The sequence below is a fragment of the Rhinichthys klamathensis genome, unplaced genomic scaffold (genome assembly GCF_029890125.1).
Source record: "Rhinichthys klamathensis goyatoka isolate OS25496 unplaced genomic scaffold, OSU_Roscu_1.1 h1tg000201l_1, whole genome shotgun sequence".
Taxonomy (NCBI): domain Eukaryota; kingdom Metazoa; phylum Chordata; class Actinopteri; order Cypriniformes; family Leuciscidae; genus Rhinichthys; species Rhinichthys klamathensis.
In genome coordinates, this window is record NW_026606727.1 from 191201 (window position 1) to 206596 (window position 15396).

The 15396-nt window shown below is 35.8% G+C and overlaps 1 protein-coding gene across 7 annotated transcripts in view; it reads right to left on the reverse strand.

The window, feature by feature from the left end:
- sema5ba (sema domain, seven thrombospondin repeats (type 1 and type 1-like), transmembrane domain (TM) and short cytoplasmic domain, (semaphorin) 5Ba) overlaps positions 1-15396 on the reverse strand; it is a 158505-nt gene that overhangs the window by 68495 nt on the left and 74614 nt on the right. For 6 of the 7 annotated variants that reach the window (XR_008808199.1, XM_056263159.1, XM_056263160.1 and 3 more), the window contains 2 exons: positions 12253-12493; positions 240-339 (listed from right to left, as the gene is read on the reverse strand). Coding sequence is in view for 6 of the 7 variants with exons in the window: in XM_056263159.1 (XP_056119134.1) it covers positions 240-339; positions 12253-12439 (287 nt within the window). In the remaining variant the exon portion in view is untranslated. Of the gene's footprint in view, positions 1-239; positions 340-12252; positions 12494-14949; positions 15047-15396 lie in introns of those variants that run through there. The other variant, XM_056263162.1, reaches the window with a different exon arrangement.

Sequence of the window (15396 nt, forward strand, 5' to 3'; positions counted from 1 at the left end):
TATAAGTACTAGCAAACAGCCAATATCTGATATTGGCTGTTTGCTAGTACTTATAAAGACAAAGAGAAAATAGTTAGTTAATAACTACCCAATTCCATCCCAATACCTAAACTTATCAACTACCTTACAAACTATTATTAGGCGTAATTAGGAGTTTATGGAAGCAAAAGTCGTAGTTTATAATAGTTAGTATAGAGTGAGAACTGTAACCTAATCTAAAGTGTGACCTAAGTTTTTACCTCGCTCCCACTATAAGTTCATTCCTGGTGAGGTCAAGGGTCAGTTGGGAGTAGTCCCTTACACCAGGATGGGAAAAAGTGGAGATCAAAGGACTTAGAGCTGAAAGACAAAAGAAATCAGGTATATTAGTGATACAATAAGAAATTCCCCTCAGAGATTTCATAAAGTGATTGCCATTTGACAAACCTTAAAAGTTCACATATATCAGAGCATACAAAATTAAATTCCGTTACAGAACTCATGGTTTAGCATAAAAGATGGATAAAGCTAAATGAGTTACACAATGGAGGTCACTAATCCAGGAAAATGCTTGTAGTTTCTTCCCATGAGTTTCCAAGAACGTGAGGAGGACCAGAGAGCTCCGCTCAAATCTAGCTGGGCCTCTTCAAGGATACTGATCCTAATTCAACATGACACTTAGTCAAAACTCTGCTTACCCAAGAAATCTATGAACAGAAAAGCGCTGTTTGATACAAAGTTTCAGAAAATCAAAACAATTTGCCCTGGCAGACTCTAACAGCACAGACTGGGTCTATTGAAGTGGAATTACATGAGACAGAAAGAGCATTATGTAAATATAAAAACCACTTGATCTATTGTTAACCTTAATGTGGCTTAGTAAATGGGATTTCACTGTAAAGGAACCAAAAAGATTTGTTATCCTTTCATACAGAATAGGATTTCTCAGCAGTATTTTGGATATGACATGCCCAGCTAAAATCAGAAATCCTTCCCTAATATTACATAATTTAGTTCTCAAATGTTGTTTGTATTTTGAGGGTTCAAATTGCATGTCAGGCTCAAGTATCACTTTACTCAGAAGTGATAAAAGCACAACTCTTACCATTCATGACTACAAAAATAACTCAAAATCCAATGTACTTCACAAGATGAAACTTCCGGAAAAAAACAACAATAAACATTTAATACATGGAAATGCATAAGGTAAAAAAAAAAAAAAAAGTAAATTGTTATTAGTATACGGTATGTGTGTGAATTATATAGAATTCCTCTATTAAACATACATAATTTGGGATAGTTTACAGAACAATGTACTAAAAATGGATACGTTTTTCCTTTGCGTTTTTCACATACAGACGACAACGTTGTCAAAACGATCCCCGTTCCCACGCATCCACGAAAACGACTAAAAACGTTGTTTTTCACCAGCGTATATTTTTGCAGCTTTCTCACACTATTGGTGTCAGTGCAGCGGTGAAACTGGTTTCCATTAACAAGACATCCATAAATACCACTTCACACAGTTCGAATCTATCACAGGGGATGGAGTCATCCAGATGCTGGGGTCATTCAAAACAATCAGTCATTCACATGGGAACATGAATCACATGAATGTAAGAGTGTGTTTGCATAGAATTTACAGGAAAAGATGGAAAAATCTTCTGCTATGCCACTAAATTAATATATTAACAAACTGAATGACTGGAACCATTTGGCTATATTATTCAGGCATTATTTATGGAAAAATGATGACAGGGCAACAAACACTGTACACATCTGTACTATAGGCCTACCCCATCCAGAAGCATCCATCTCACCCGTGTTAAAATGTTGTTATGAACTTTGATCACTCTAATAGAACGTGTTGAGAGAGAATCATAGAACATTTTATTGGATATCATACATCAAGAACAGTAATCTTACAGACAGTGATTAATGACTGAGAGGATCAAGACAGGGTCTATTTTATATTTATATATAACTGTAGAACAAGCTTGAAGCTTATGGAGTATATCGATCCGTTACTGTAGGTCAGGAGTGAGACAGCTCACAGTCTATAATATAATACAGGGGTTTCCAACCTTTTATGTCAGCAAACCACTGACCCAAGTTATTTACTTGAAGGTTAGGGCTTTATTTACACCATAATAATTGATATAATGTTAAGCTTTTAATAAATAATTTGAATGGTTGCAAGTTCATTTGTAGGTTGGTTCATTTATGAAAGGTGAAAAAAACATTATGCATAAAGAAAATAGTACTCATTTTGGCTACGTTCACAGTGTACATTTTTGGGATTGGCAACCGCATTTACTAACAGGTGTGAGTCTTTTTGATTAAATCTGAAATCTTTCTGTCCCTCCATTGACAGCTACGCAAGTTACGCAACAACCACTTTGACGCTTCAAAAAGTTCATAAAGAGATCTTAAAAACTAATCTATATGAATTGAGCGGTTTAGTCCCGCATAGATTGTGCAGGTTGAGGGCTTGTCCTGATAACCTCAGAGTCACCTGAGTCCAAACCACACCAGAGTTAAACGTCAGGCGCAGCATTAAAAAGCTTTGCAAAAGCAAACTAACAGACTCAGCTGTTCAAGCTGCATGTCCTCCAGGGCTCAAATACTTTATCCACTAAACCATCATAACAAACAGCTCTAACAAAATGTGTGTCCACCACCACATTGAGCGTTGAGGTTATCTGAATGTTTGTTTTTATTTTGCTTACAGAAGTTGTGATCGTAAAGTGCCCTTTCTAATGGACTTCTAAGCCTCGGTGAGTTTTATATAAACGGTGGTTTTATATGCACGGATAGCTTCCACACATCATCAAGTCTGCCTGGCGTCCAGCAATCCATATGCAATAAAAAGGGATAAATATGAGGGCCGGACCAGAAAAGGGTTGATGGACGATTATTGCATTTTCCTCACCAAACACGCAGTGGAAGAGATTAATGTGTTAGCCAGCAAATCCGAGGGACAAGAACAGGTTCAACAGTCTGCATCCAAGACACTCCTGAGGAGATAAATCATAATCATTATGTTTTTTTGTTCTCGGAGATTTACAACTGACTGGTTCTTAATGCTCCACACAGAGAGGAAGACAGGAGTGGTGATTTTGGCCCCGCTGCTCCAAGCAGAGAGGAAGACAGAAGTGGTGATTTTGGCCGTGCTGCTGCAGGTATCGATTGCAAGACTGCTCATGTTATGCTACAAATCACACAAATGCTAGCTAATAACAGGCCCAGGTAGAAACTGCAGACTCTTTTTTTTTTTGCTTATATGGGGGGGGGGGGGGGGGGGGTGTTCCTCCCTACACACAAGGGAGGATGTGTAGAACTACGAATGATGGGGGTTCAGATTCTAAAGAAATATACCAAACTTTCAGCAGTCAGAGTTCACATGCACAATTGTACACCAATAATGCTTAATCTGACAACCTGTATGGTCATGGAAACACATTGAACGGTTTCTGAACTTCATCCGATCAAAACAACACAATGGAATGATTGTATCGTGTAAAATCTACCTGGATTTTTTGCCCATTTCTCCAATTTTGCTCTGAGAAAATACTAGAATGCCACTCAAGGAGTTTATATGCAATTAAACATGGGAAAACCATGATCATTTCAAATCTCATGTAAACATGGCTTTCTTTGACAATCAGGTGTTTAAAATAAGCATACTTGGATAGTTATGATAAACATACACAATGTATGACATTCAAAACAGAACAACGAATATTCACTATGATCTTCACAAACACAACTATATATATATACACATATAAACAATTACTAAAGAAATTAAAAAGAAAAAAAGCTGACTTTATGATGTCATAACGTTCTAAAATGCTGTAAACGTTAAAAATGTTACAAATATTCTAAATGCACTTTCCCCCCTCTAAGTAAAAAGTTTAGTTCAGTAATCAGAAGTGACATGCATTTATGCACATAAACAAATGTAGATGATTAAAATATTCAAACAAGGATCACAAAACTACAACACTATGCAAATGAAAAGCCATTAATGCTAATCCACAAACAGCAAGATCATGGGTTTTTAACATTGCCCTATTATGTTTCTTTTTAATCATGATGTAAAAAAAAAAAATGGATGAAGCATAATTTCTATCTATGTTTGCTGAGTTCATTGTTTTAAGCTAAATACTAAATACAAAAACAATTAAACTATAATATCCGAAATGTGGTTAGGGAGTAGATTTGGTAATATTTTATGCAGTGTGAGGCTAAAAAAACAAGTTATCAACGAGGAATACTTTCCAAAAGAAACAAGTAATCAAATACCCTAAGAGAACCAGTCCTCTCTCGAATCAATATGAGAAAGTGAATATGGATCAGCATTGACTCCTGTAGGCTCAACTGTTCTGTAAATCAGATGGGTTCACAAAGAACAACATGTAAGCACTAGTCTGTCCTGTGAGAGAGACATCCTGTGAGAGAGTCATCTAGTCCATACTTTGCATCTCTTCCCTCAAAAGACTGGCCCATCTCTCATCTGAGCTCAGAGAATCTTATCAGAAGATGCAGGCTGGAGCTTATCTAAGCACAGTCCGAATTTGCTTTTGTTTTGTCTTCTGGTCTCCTTCCCTATGCCTGCTGTGAGATTTTCCTGCTGTTGCATCCCCTGTTGTCACTGCATGAGCAGAGAGAGCCACAGAAATCTAAATCCTCTTACGCAGACTGCACTCTGATTATAAAAATAGGAAGACAATGAGGGCCCCAAGAAACGCCAGGGCACAACAAGAGAGGACAGACGGGGGTAAGGGCACTCTCGGGATGAGGCCGTAAATCGAGGGCCGGTTCAACTCAGGCAAAGATCTGAAAGAGCACCTTTCACAAAGCCAATGAGAGAAACCTGGGCTGGCAATTTCAAATGGCCATTGAAGCGTAACACGTAAACATATACAAAGGATAGGAAAGGGCGAGGAGATAAGGGCTACTGCTATCAGTTCACCAACCAAGTTACATTTCATTTACAGTAAGCAAACGTAAACCTTGCGCTCCAACTGAACCCCAAGGTTAGGCTCACTTGTGAACACCGACAACACCCTGTACTTTCTGTGTCCGTGGTGACAGAGGGCCCAACAACATGACAGAACACAGTGCCTCTGAAATCAAGTATTAGGTGGAGGGAGGCAGCGGTAAGGGCCTGAATTTAAAGAACAACATTGTTTTTTTTTCTTCTCAAGGTCCCCTTAAACAACAGCACTATTACCCATTAGAGATTGGTTTCTGAACAGACGAGACAAACAATCTCAAGACAATTACAATGGCTGGGTGAGTGGAAGGTAGACAATGGCTCTGTGGCGCCACTTCTCTCGGGACAGATTACTGTAATTCCAGCCTAACAGGTTGGGACTTTGCATTAGGTTCTTGGTATTGGACATGCAAGGACACACCATACCCAACATTAGCTCTAAAATCGTGCTTTTGTTAATGTCTACATGGCCAATAAATGACCAAGATCCAAATCTGGTAACTATAGATGTTGGTTTAACAATAGGCTGAATTCAGAAAGAGAGCACGTTTTTGTGTTCAAAAATACAAGATGTCGGGCTGTGGATACATTTAAAAAAAAAAAAAACAAGGTCTAGAGAGAGACACATTTTTTTAAGTGTAACTTTTTTAACCTTGAGTGCCGCATTTTAATGGCAGCACCAGCGTGTCATGCACAAGATGCTGCAAGCACAATGGTCAACGACGTTTGTCTAGCGCATTTTTACATAGCAAAAATAATGAAACAGCAGCGCAGTGGAATACAAAGTTTTTTTGTGTGAACAGCCCTTAAGAATAAACTGTGTCCGTAGGTGCTGTTTTAGTTCTTAAAGGAGATCAGGTTCCTTGATGTAAGATTAACTGGTAATATATCGGTTATCGGGCAATATTTAATCGGTATGCTCATGTCACTTATTTTTACATTTATATTACCTTTGTCATCATATAATGCTCACTATAAGTTAATCTGTAAAAAATATTAATTTAATGACATTATTAAATGTCTTTAGCAAACCTTAAAATATATCTATTTAGAATATCTATTTTTCATTCTGTACACAATGTTGTGATACTTTACTATTTACTTTACTTGAAAATTATTGTAATTAGTTCTTAGTGTTTAATTTCAAAATTATACAAAATAATAAATACACAATGCTGAAAATAATGACAATTCATTTAAAAATGTAAAATGATTTACTATTTCAGCACATTTTGTAGCTTGTTACACTGGATTGAATACAGCACAGGTTATTGCTGAAATATTGCATGTGTTTTAGCGGATGTTTGTTGAATAAGTCTCCAGACTTACTGAAGCATGAAATTTCTCAATTCAGCATGCATGTGTTTGCAGTGATATGTTGATATCCTTGTAGATAGACTAGGCATGCAGGTGTGATTGTGCAAGCTTAATCATTAAGAAGAAGAAAAAACACAAACACACACACCCACACAAAAAATCCATCCAAATGATGTCCACAGATATCCAAAACTGAGATTTCTTGTAGTACCAGCATGCTATTGCTGCTGCTGGTTTATAGATATCCTTGCCATGATTTTAGAGGGGATTGTATCACGTATTACATGCGAGGAAAAAAAAACGGATTTTCTCTGAAGGGAATAAGTATCAGGTTGCTTTCAATATGGTATTATATAACCACACACCAACAACTTTGAGTTTCTTAAAGTGGTAGTCATACCATGAAAAAAAAAGATATGTGATCTCTTGAAATAAAAGGGTTCAATGTAAACATACTCGGAATTTCAAAACTGAAAACTTTTCCAGGCCAAACAGACCATCTATTGAAAGGAAACTGCAGAAACGTCTCTTTCCGAACTTCCACAACTTTCTGAAGTCAGATGAATGCATTGAGACATGACTGCCCGCATTTGCACATCAATGATGCCTAATCGGTGGTCGGCAACTTGGACCAGCCAGGCATGGTGAAATAAAATGGAGGAAGTAGGATATATTATTCTGAAACACAGAATTACACAAAGAATTGAATGCTACAACCACACACACACAAAAACAGGTTTTGGTGTGACTTTTTTAGCATTATCAGTGGACCTCAAGATAGAACAATTAAATAATTTATTATATTACACCATTAAATTGTTCAAATACACAGTATAATCTTACACTACTTTCCTGGTTTCTAGCTTTATTTGCAATTAAAAACAAGCCTACAAAGTATTTTGTCACATTTTTCAGTTAAAATATCTAAAAATGCTGAAGATAAATTTACTTGAGAAGCAACACTGCATAAGATATTAAGACTTGTTTTCAAAGACTGTATCATAAATATAAATATATTAAGGCCTGGTTTCACAGACAGGGTTTAGATTAAGCCTGGATTAGGCCTTGGTTAAATTAGGACAATTAAGTAGCTTTTATAAACGTGCTTTAGAAAAAAACGTTACTGGTGTGAATCTTGAGACAAAACAATGGCACTGACTGACATTTTTGCCAGTGCAAGTTGCTTTCAGTTAAAACCTCGTCTATGAAAGTAGGCATTAGTGTTACTGAACTGGCAGATTTTGTTTCTTGTTTTTAACTTATTTACTTTTATTTAAACCAAGTAGAAAAAAACAGTGCAAAGAGTCAGACACATTCTCTTAAAAAAGTCCTCAAGTAAAATGTATCTTGTTTCAAGGAATTTAAAACATATTTAAAATAAAAAAAACACCATACAAACTCTTTAAGAAGTCATTGTTTGCAGTGTAAAGTCTACTTCTTAAGGTTGCTAGACCCATATCATGAGCCCTGGAAAGGTTTAGCCATGAGAATGGGACCAACCATGGTGGTCATGCTCTACCATGCTAAATCATCTTAAGAGTATCACTTCCACTGGTTTAGAATAGTTCAAAGGCATGTGTGAATCTACAGACCTTGTCAGAGATCAGAGATAGAGGCCCCTAACACGCCTCAGGTGACTCCACCGATCGAGCAGCCGCCAGAAGGCATCAATTAAATAAACGTTCATCCATCAAAGAACCTAATCTCAAGTTCAGCCAACACTTCCATTGTACCAGGACTTCCATACCACTGCTTCAGCATAAAAGAAAGCATTAAGGTGTGCGCTATGGGACTTCCATGCCATTGAGAACACATAAAGAGGGACTTCGAGGTGTGCTACCTTACAATTCAAAGCTAATTGTTCAGCAGCTCTTATGATGAATGCTATGCATACCACAATGCCTTCGCTTTGGAAGCTAAAATGACGGAAGGGAATAGAATACCATTAAAAAAATCAAACGAGAACTGCAGAAAAACAAAAAGATAGTTCCTTGCTTATCCAGCTTTACGATTTACTGCTTGTTTACAAATTGCAGCATTTTCTAACTCCGTGAACAAGGCGTAATTCTTTTTTTACTGAAAAAAAGGTTTGTAATTCCAGTCCTGCTTTAACACTACGGAAAGAAAAAAAATATCTTGTTGCTTTAATAGCAAAGCATAAAATGACAACTCAAAATGCAGCCTGAGTTTTTTCGAAGCAATAAATGGAAATGGCCATAGGCGATGTCTATATGAGCCACGGCTGCCCTAATGTCCAAGCAGGTTTCATATATTAAATAGAGCCCCCAGGTCATCAATTCCTTTTGTTTCCCATGAGGCATTACTCTGCAATCTTTGTCATGTCCCTCAGCGAGTCAAAAAACACGCTGCTCCCACCCCATGGCCAAGACGATCGTCAACATATTATATTCACTACCAACACACTCTGTTGTCTAAATAAATATGTTCTTGGAGTAGAATTCACCTTTGTTCCATGGGTATGGAAAAGATTTTGTAAGCGATATCAAGGTATGGCTGCACATTCTGTTTTCGTTGTGTGCTAGGACACAGGAGGATAGGAATCTTGAAGATATGAAAGACGTTTATCTCTTGCTATCTTCAGCATGCTCTATCACTGTCTGAAATGTGTAGAAAACCCAATGAATAAGATAAATGGAACAAAAAAATGTAGATCCATCTGAGCCCGTCTAATATTATACAGGGAGGGATAGTAGGAAAACAACTAGGCTGGGCACTACATTCCCAAACACTTTGAATTCCAGCAGTGGACTTTGTCAGAAAATTGAGTATAATGGTTGTGAACATGCCTGGCCACATCTTGCAACAAAAGATTCAGATTTGCTGTGATTATTGGCAATTAAAGCTATGCTTTATAAAGGTATGCACACTCCCTAAAATTAAGCTACCTTATGTGCCCTTCAAGCATGGGTTAGCCAAAAAAAACACCATGCAACTAAATTTATTTTCCTGTAATATGACAGTAGCCGCTATTTTCAAAAATAGCTTTTCCAGTTCTTGCACTGTCTTTCTGTATGTACCGTTGGTATAATTCAATTCAGCCTAACTGAGTTCATTCATTTAAAAACTGATTGTTTTTATGCCACATAAATAATATATCATTTTTTTCATTTTCATTCATTCTTTTTTTAACCAGGTTGAGATTAAAATCTCTTTTACAAGAGTGACCTGGCCAAGAACGTAGCTACAATAACATAAACATAAAAATACACATCAAAACAGAAAAACACAATCAAGGACCACAACAGCAATTTACCAAAGGATAAAACACATAATCTGTTAAAAGTAACTTAAACTGGTTATTGTCAGCTTTAAGATGTTTTGTAAAATATTCCAAGCAGAATCTGAAAAGGTTTAAAAGAAACTGCAGCCTTAAATAATTCAATGTAGTTAGTTACTTTGGTAAAAATTTCTATTATTCTTATCGATTACTTTGTGAGCATTTCAAAAAAGGTTTAAAATGTCTATATTAGAAAAGTATATGAATTAAGGTGGACTTGGGACAAATGTCTCATTTTCTCTTCAAGAGGTTGATTTGAATTACCATACAGTCTGTTTCTTGCCATTTCATTAATATTTATATTATTGTTAGTATTACATTTTGTGTCTTTTTATTATTTTTGTCTTTCTTTCTCATTTTATAATTGTATTGTGTGATTTATTTTTAGATAAATGTACTGCAAATGATTAAGTTTTTTTTTTTCTCAAAAAGGATAGATTATGATACTTTGTAAAGAGAAAACAGTAGCCGTTTCAAAGCTAGATGTATAAAAAGAGGAAGGCAAATATAAGTTAGCTTCTTCCTTCTCCTTTTTTTTCTATATTTTTTCTTTTCTTTTGAACATGCTGAGATTATGTTCTTATTATTTTTTGTTAAAATATGTTGTTACTAATGATCATGTTCTGAAGAGGAAAAAGAAAAGAAAAGAAAAGAAATAAATTATTCATCATTATTATTATTATTAAAATGACTTGTAACATACTCAAGCCCGAGACGACCCGCGCGCTGTTTTCAGTGCAGGCATGTATAACTATTTTGGGCAACTCTTAAAGTGACAGCAGCTTCCGTCTCTATAATAACACTAATCAAACAACAAAAGACAAAAAAAAAATTAATTTGTTCTTGACTGAATCACTTTAACTATTTTTGTAATATATATTTTATTCATAAAGTGCTTACAGTTTTTGTACCTGAATACCTGAGAATCTTAAAACACTGTTTATTTCAATCATATCTTTGATCAGTTGTATATATTTGATGCGATTGTTAATTTTTTATTTGTTCATTTTTAATTACTGAGTGTTTACTTGTCTTTAATAATGCTTAAAATGTATATTAGTTAGGCTAGTTGTTTTTCTATTGTATTTTTAAACCACAGGAAAACGTTCCCTGTGTTAGCCTGTTGATTTTTGTCCATGATATTTAGCTACAATTAAATGTTTTGCAATAAGACTAAATGTGAATTATATCGAAGATTTTTTTTTTTTTTTTAACCTTTTTGGAATCAAAATTAAGAATCGATAAGATTTGGAATCGATAAGCAGAATTTAAAATCGTAATCGTTAGAATTCAAACGATACCCAACCCTATAAGTAAGTCATAAAGAGTCATTACTAGTGGGTTACCATGATCTTCACTTTAGAATTAATTATACATTATGCATTACTCACATTAAAGGCCCCGATATACTTTAAGCAAAATCGAAGAACTAGCTGATGTGATGTCATTTCAAACATTGGGAGTTCGAAATAGCTTTCCAAACTTCCGGAAAAGTTCGCTACAGTTGGTAAACACCTTTGTACTACCATTTGTCCGTGGTGATTACGTAATAGGTAGGTGTGCGTGGAGGCTCCGCCTTCTTTCACGTCGAAATCTTTTCTAGTTCATTTATCCTGTTCAGCCCGTCAAGGTCAGATGTTCGCAAGTGAAAACATAAACACAGGAGAGCTGCTTTACAGTAACAAAAAAGATGTACTTCTGATTAAACAAGACACTGACACCGTTTCTCATGTTTAAAACGGTAAAGCTGCTTGATTTTAAGATATATATTGTATAAAGTGCTAAATAAATAAACATGACGTGACTTTACAAGAGTTCTGAATTGCAGAGCTCATGCAAACAAATCCACGTTGCTATGATCAGATGCATTTATTATGGTTTATTAAAACATGCTTGATGTTTTCTCAATTTTGTTGTGTGTTTATTTTGTTATTGAGAGGAAACACGCAGCACATATTCATATATTCATCTAAACGGCGCTCTCAGCAGTGTGGGTGGCGTCGGATGTTTGCTAACAGTATACCGCTGCTCATGTATTTCGAACTTCCTTTTACCCCAAAGTGAAGAACAAAAAAGAACTTTGCCATGTTAATATTGCGATACTCATTTGTTTCTGTGTAGTTATTCATTAATGGTGGAATGGTTTTCTAAAGTGTTACTGCTACTTTGTGTTAGTAGCTTGTAGTGTAGCAAAGTACTTTTTAAAATAGTACCTTGACTATTGAAGTTAGCATCACCAATTGGAATTGTAAAATGTTGTCAAACAGGTTTCCTGAAAACTGCCCACCATTGGTCAGAAACACAAAAAGCCTTGCCCCAAACTCATACTATAGGTTGAGCCAATGTTGCTAAGCTGGGCTGTTTGGATAACCAAACAAACAAAGTAATGTTTAGATATCTCCACTGAGAAATGCTTTTTACACTTCTACCAACAAATGGCACACTTAAACTGTCTCTATAAAGGTGTGATAGAAGAAAATATTTTAACCTTCAACAACTTTAGTTTAACTTTTAGTTTGGCAAGCTAGAATTTAAAAAGTAGCTTCCCCAACACTACTGACAAATGTACTGAAAGAGATACCAAGAGAAAACTGAAATATTGCTGTAATATCCCTGGAGTGAGAATGCATGTACTGCAAGAGACATCAATGCTCACCTTGAATAGAGACGATGGGGTGCTCTAGGCGGGTACACTCCGGCCTCGTGTGGGGTGCTGGGGTGGGGGAGGGCTCTGTGGGGAGAGGGGGCCTCTGGGATAGTATAGCAGGAAATGGAAGAGTGATGAAACAGAGGATAAGGCCGGGCACAGCCAGGGAAGCCACGTACCGTGGCAACACTGTCATGTTGACGGAGGCCGACCTCTCCTCTAGCTGCCAAGGCGGGCCTCTGGAATGCACCTGTTCAGAGAGGAGACAAAGAATCCTTGTAAATATACTACTTCTCTTAGTTTATTTCTTGCACTTTCTTTCCAGTTTTCATTTTATGCAGTTTACACACATGTTTACACACACGTTACACACACACTCAAGGGAGTCGAATAGTTTGGCAATATTTCACTTCTTTATGATTGCGTCAATAAAGTTTTGTTGACTTTGAGAAAAAGACAAAGGGAGAGAAAGGGGGAAAGAAAATGTATTTGAATGTGTATGAACAGAAAGTTGTAAAGGAGTCATAATCATGATAATTAAAACTCAATTTCAATATTTTTTTTCTGAAATAAAAGCACTCACTATTTAGACCAGTGGTAGGGTTGCTGCACACTTTTAAAAGTAAAATTTAAGTAACCTTTTTAAGACCTGAAGAAATCAAAATTAAAACCGTACATTAGGGGTGTGCAATATTGACAAAAATGTATCTCAATATTTTTTATAAGTTTATATAAGTTTTTTTTAATAAGTTTTGTTGATGATAATTAGATGATATTTTTCTGATGGTGATTTTGTGCTGGAACCATGGCTGGTTTAGGCCTGTTGTTGACAGCTGACTCACAAATATATTCATATTTTCATATTCTATGCAGTGGTCAGTTCACAGCAGTGACAGAAATAAAAATAAGTTATTAAGGGGCAATATTTGCCACCTTAAAATGATTTCCAGGGGCATTTTTACCTATATACGGACATTTTTAAATGTATTTTAAATATCACCTTTTATGTCAAATTCTAACATTCAAATTAAATTCTACTAGAATAATAACACAATACCACTGTTATAGTCAAATTAAATCATTAAATCAAAATCCATCTTTGCAGTGCAGGTGACACAGAAGCGGCATCAGAAGTGGCATTAATATATTTACACTGCATTTACAATTGCATAAATAAAGCTATGAAATTGTTATTTTTTTATTCAATATTTAAATATGAAATGATTTGGCGGCAAGTCACTGTCTTAATAAGTTGAGGGAGTCATTCAGTCAACCGATTCGTTCAAACGGCTGATTCATTCGGGAAAGAAGCAAGTGATGGTCAATTGAATCATTAAATTGATTTGTTCAAAACACGGATTTCAGTCAAAAAAAATCATCGCTATCTTTTGAATTGAGACTCTGCTACAGTTTCATTTTGAAATTCTCGTCGGTGAAATAAAGGTAAAACAAACAATATTGACAATGTAACTCACAACAATGTTTATTTATTGTTCATGAACTGTTGTATAAAATAAATATCACATTTGCAATTGTTCACGGGAAAACGGCACTCTTGCTCGTGTGATATTGTATTATAACAACATAATATGATATAAATATGAGACAAAAACTCATTTGAGGACATCCTTGTAACTGCACACATATGTGAAAGCACGAGAAACAAATGTCAGCTCACACAGTGCCTCAGCCTCGCACATCGTTAAAACAATAATTACAATATCATCATAAACAATACATATCGCACACCCCTACGCACATAAAGAATGAACTTACAATTGAACTGACATTAGCCATTTTCTTCTTCTCTCCCGTTACGCGTGCAGGAGACAGACGTTTGCTGCTGCGAATTGTCACGTGAACAAGCAAATCCACAAAGAAAGAATAATAAATGTAGGCTTACGCTAATTAGATCGTTTTAATTTGGTGAGGATTTAGATATGTCTAAGTCAAATTGTCATCTAAAATTTAAGACCTTACATTAGTAAAAAATAAGACTTTTTATGGCCTTAAATTTTAAAAAATCTCATTTAAGACTTTTTAAGGATCCGCAGGAAACCTAAATGTAGACCAGGGTAAGATTTTATTTAAATTTTTTTAGGGCTGTCAAACGATTAATCGCGATTAATCGCATCCAAAATAAAAGTTTGTGTTTACATAATATATGTGTGTGTACTGTGTATAATTATTTTTAATACATAAATACCCACACATGCATGTGTATTTAAGAAATATTTGCATGTATATACTGTATATAGACTGAATGTAGCCTATATATAATGTATATTTTATATAAATATAAAATATTTTATATATAAATAACATATTTTTCTTAAATATATACATGTGTGCATTTATATACAAAATAATTATACACAGTACACACACATATATTATGTAAACACAAACTTTTATGTTGGATGCGATTAATCGTGATTAATCGTTTGACAGCCCTAATTTTTTTACATCCAAAACTCAAAATTGTCCCCAGCACAACGAGGTCATATAGAAATTGATATAAGCCAGAAGTTCAGAACTTGTGCTGTTCCTGGCTGTGTACAATAGCACCTGGAAAAACAACTACATTGGACCCCACAACAAACTCTTACAAAGTCATCTAGCACTTGAAAAGTAGCAAAGTAGACCTTTCAGCCTCCCAACAATTACGGTAACAAAATATGGAGGTTAAAAAACAGTTAAATTGACCTGTGATGGCTGGTAGAGTGGAACTGGGGTAGGAAGCAGAAGTGGTGGGTGTAGTTGTTAAAAGTTTCTGGCAGTAAGTGGAAGCGCAGCTTGATCAGCATAAAACCCCTTAAGTGCCGACCGAGGCACTGCCGTCTCCTTCACATACGGAGGAGTTTTAATATCTCGGCTGATCTTATTAGAGGTGAGGCATGACATCTCCATCTCTATTCAGAGCAGCCCCAGTGCAGTCATATTACAACACACAGCAGTTATCTCAATCGCTGCGCTCTCCGCGAGCAGCTCCCGTCAATCTCCTAGCACACGTTAACTGCTCAAATCATAATGCGTCACACTTCAGCGAGCAAACCTATTGACCTAGGAAACAAAGCTTTAATTGAACTCCCACATTGTCCTTAGCTGGAATCTAGTATCCTTAAGGAACCCATTAGCAAAAAATAAGCCCAA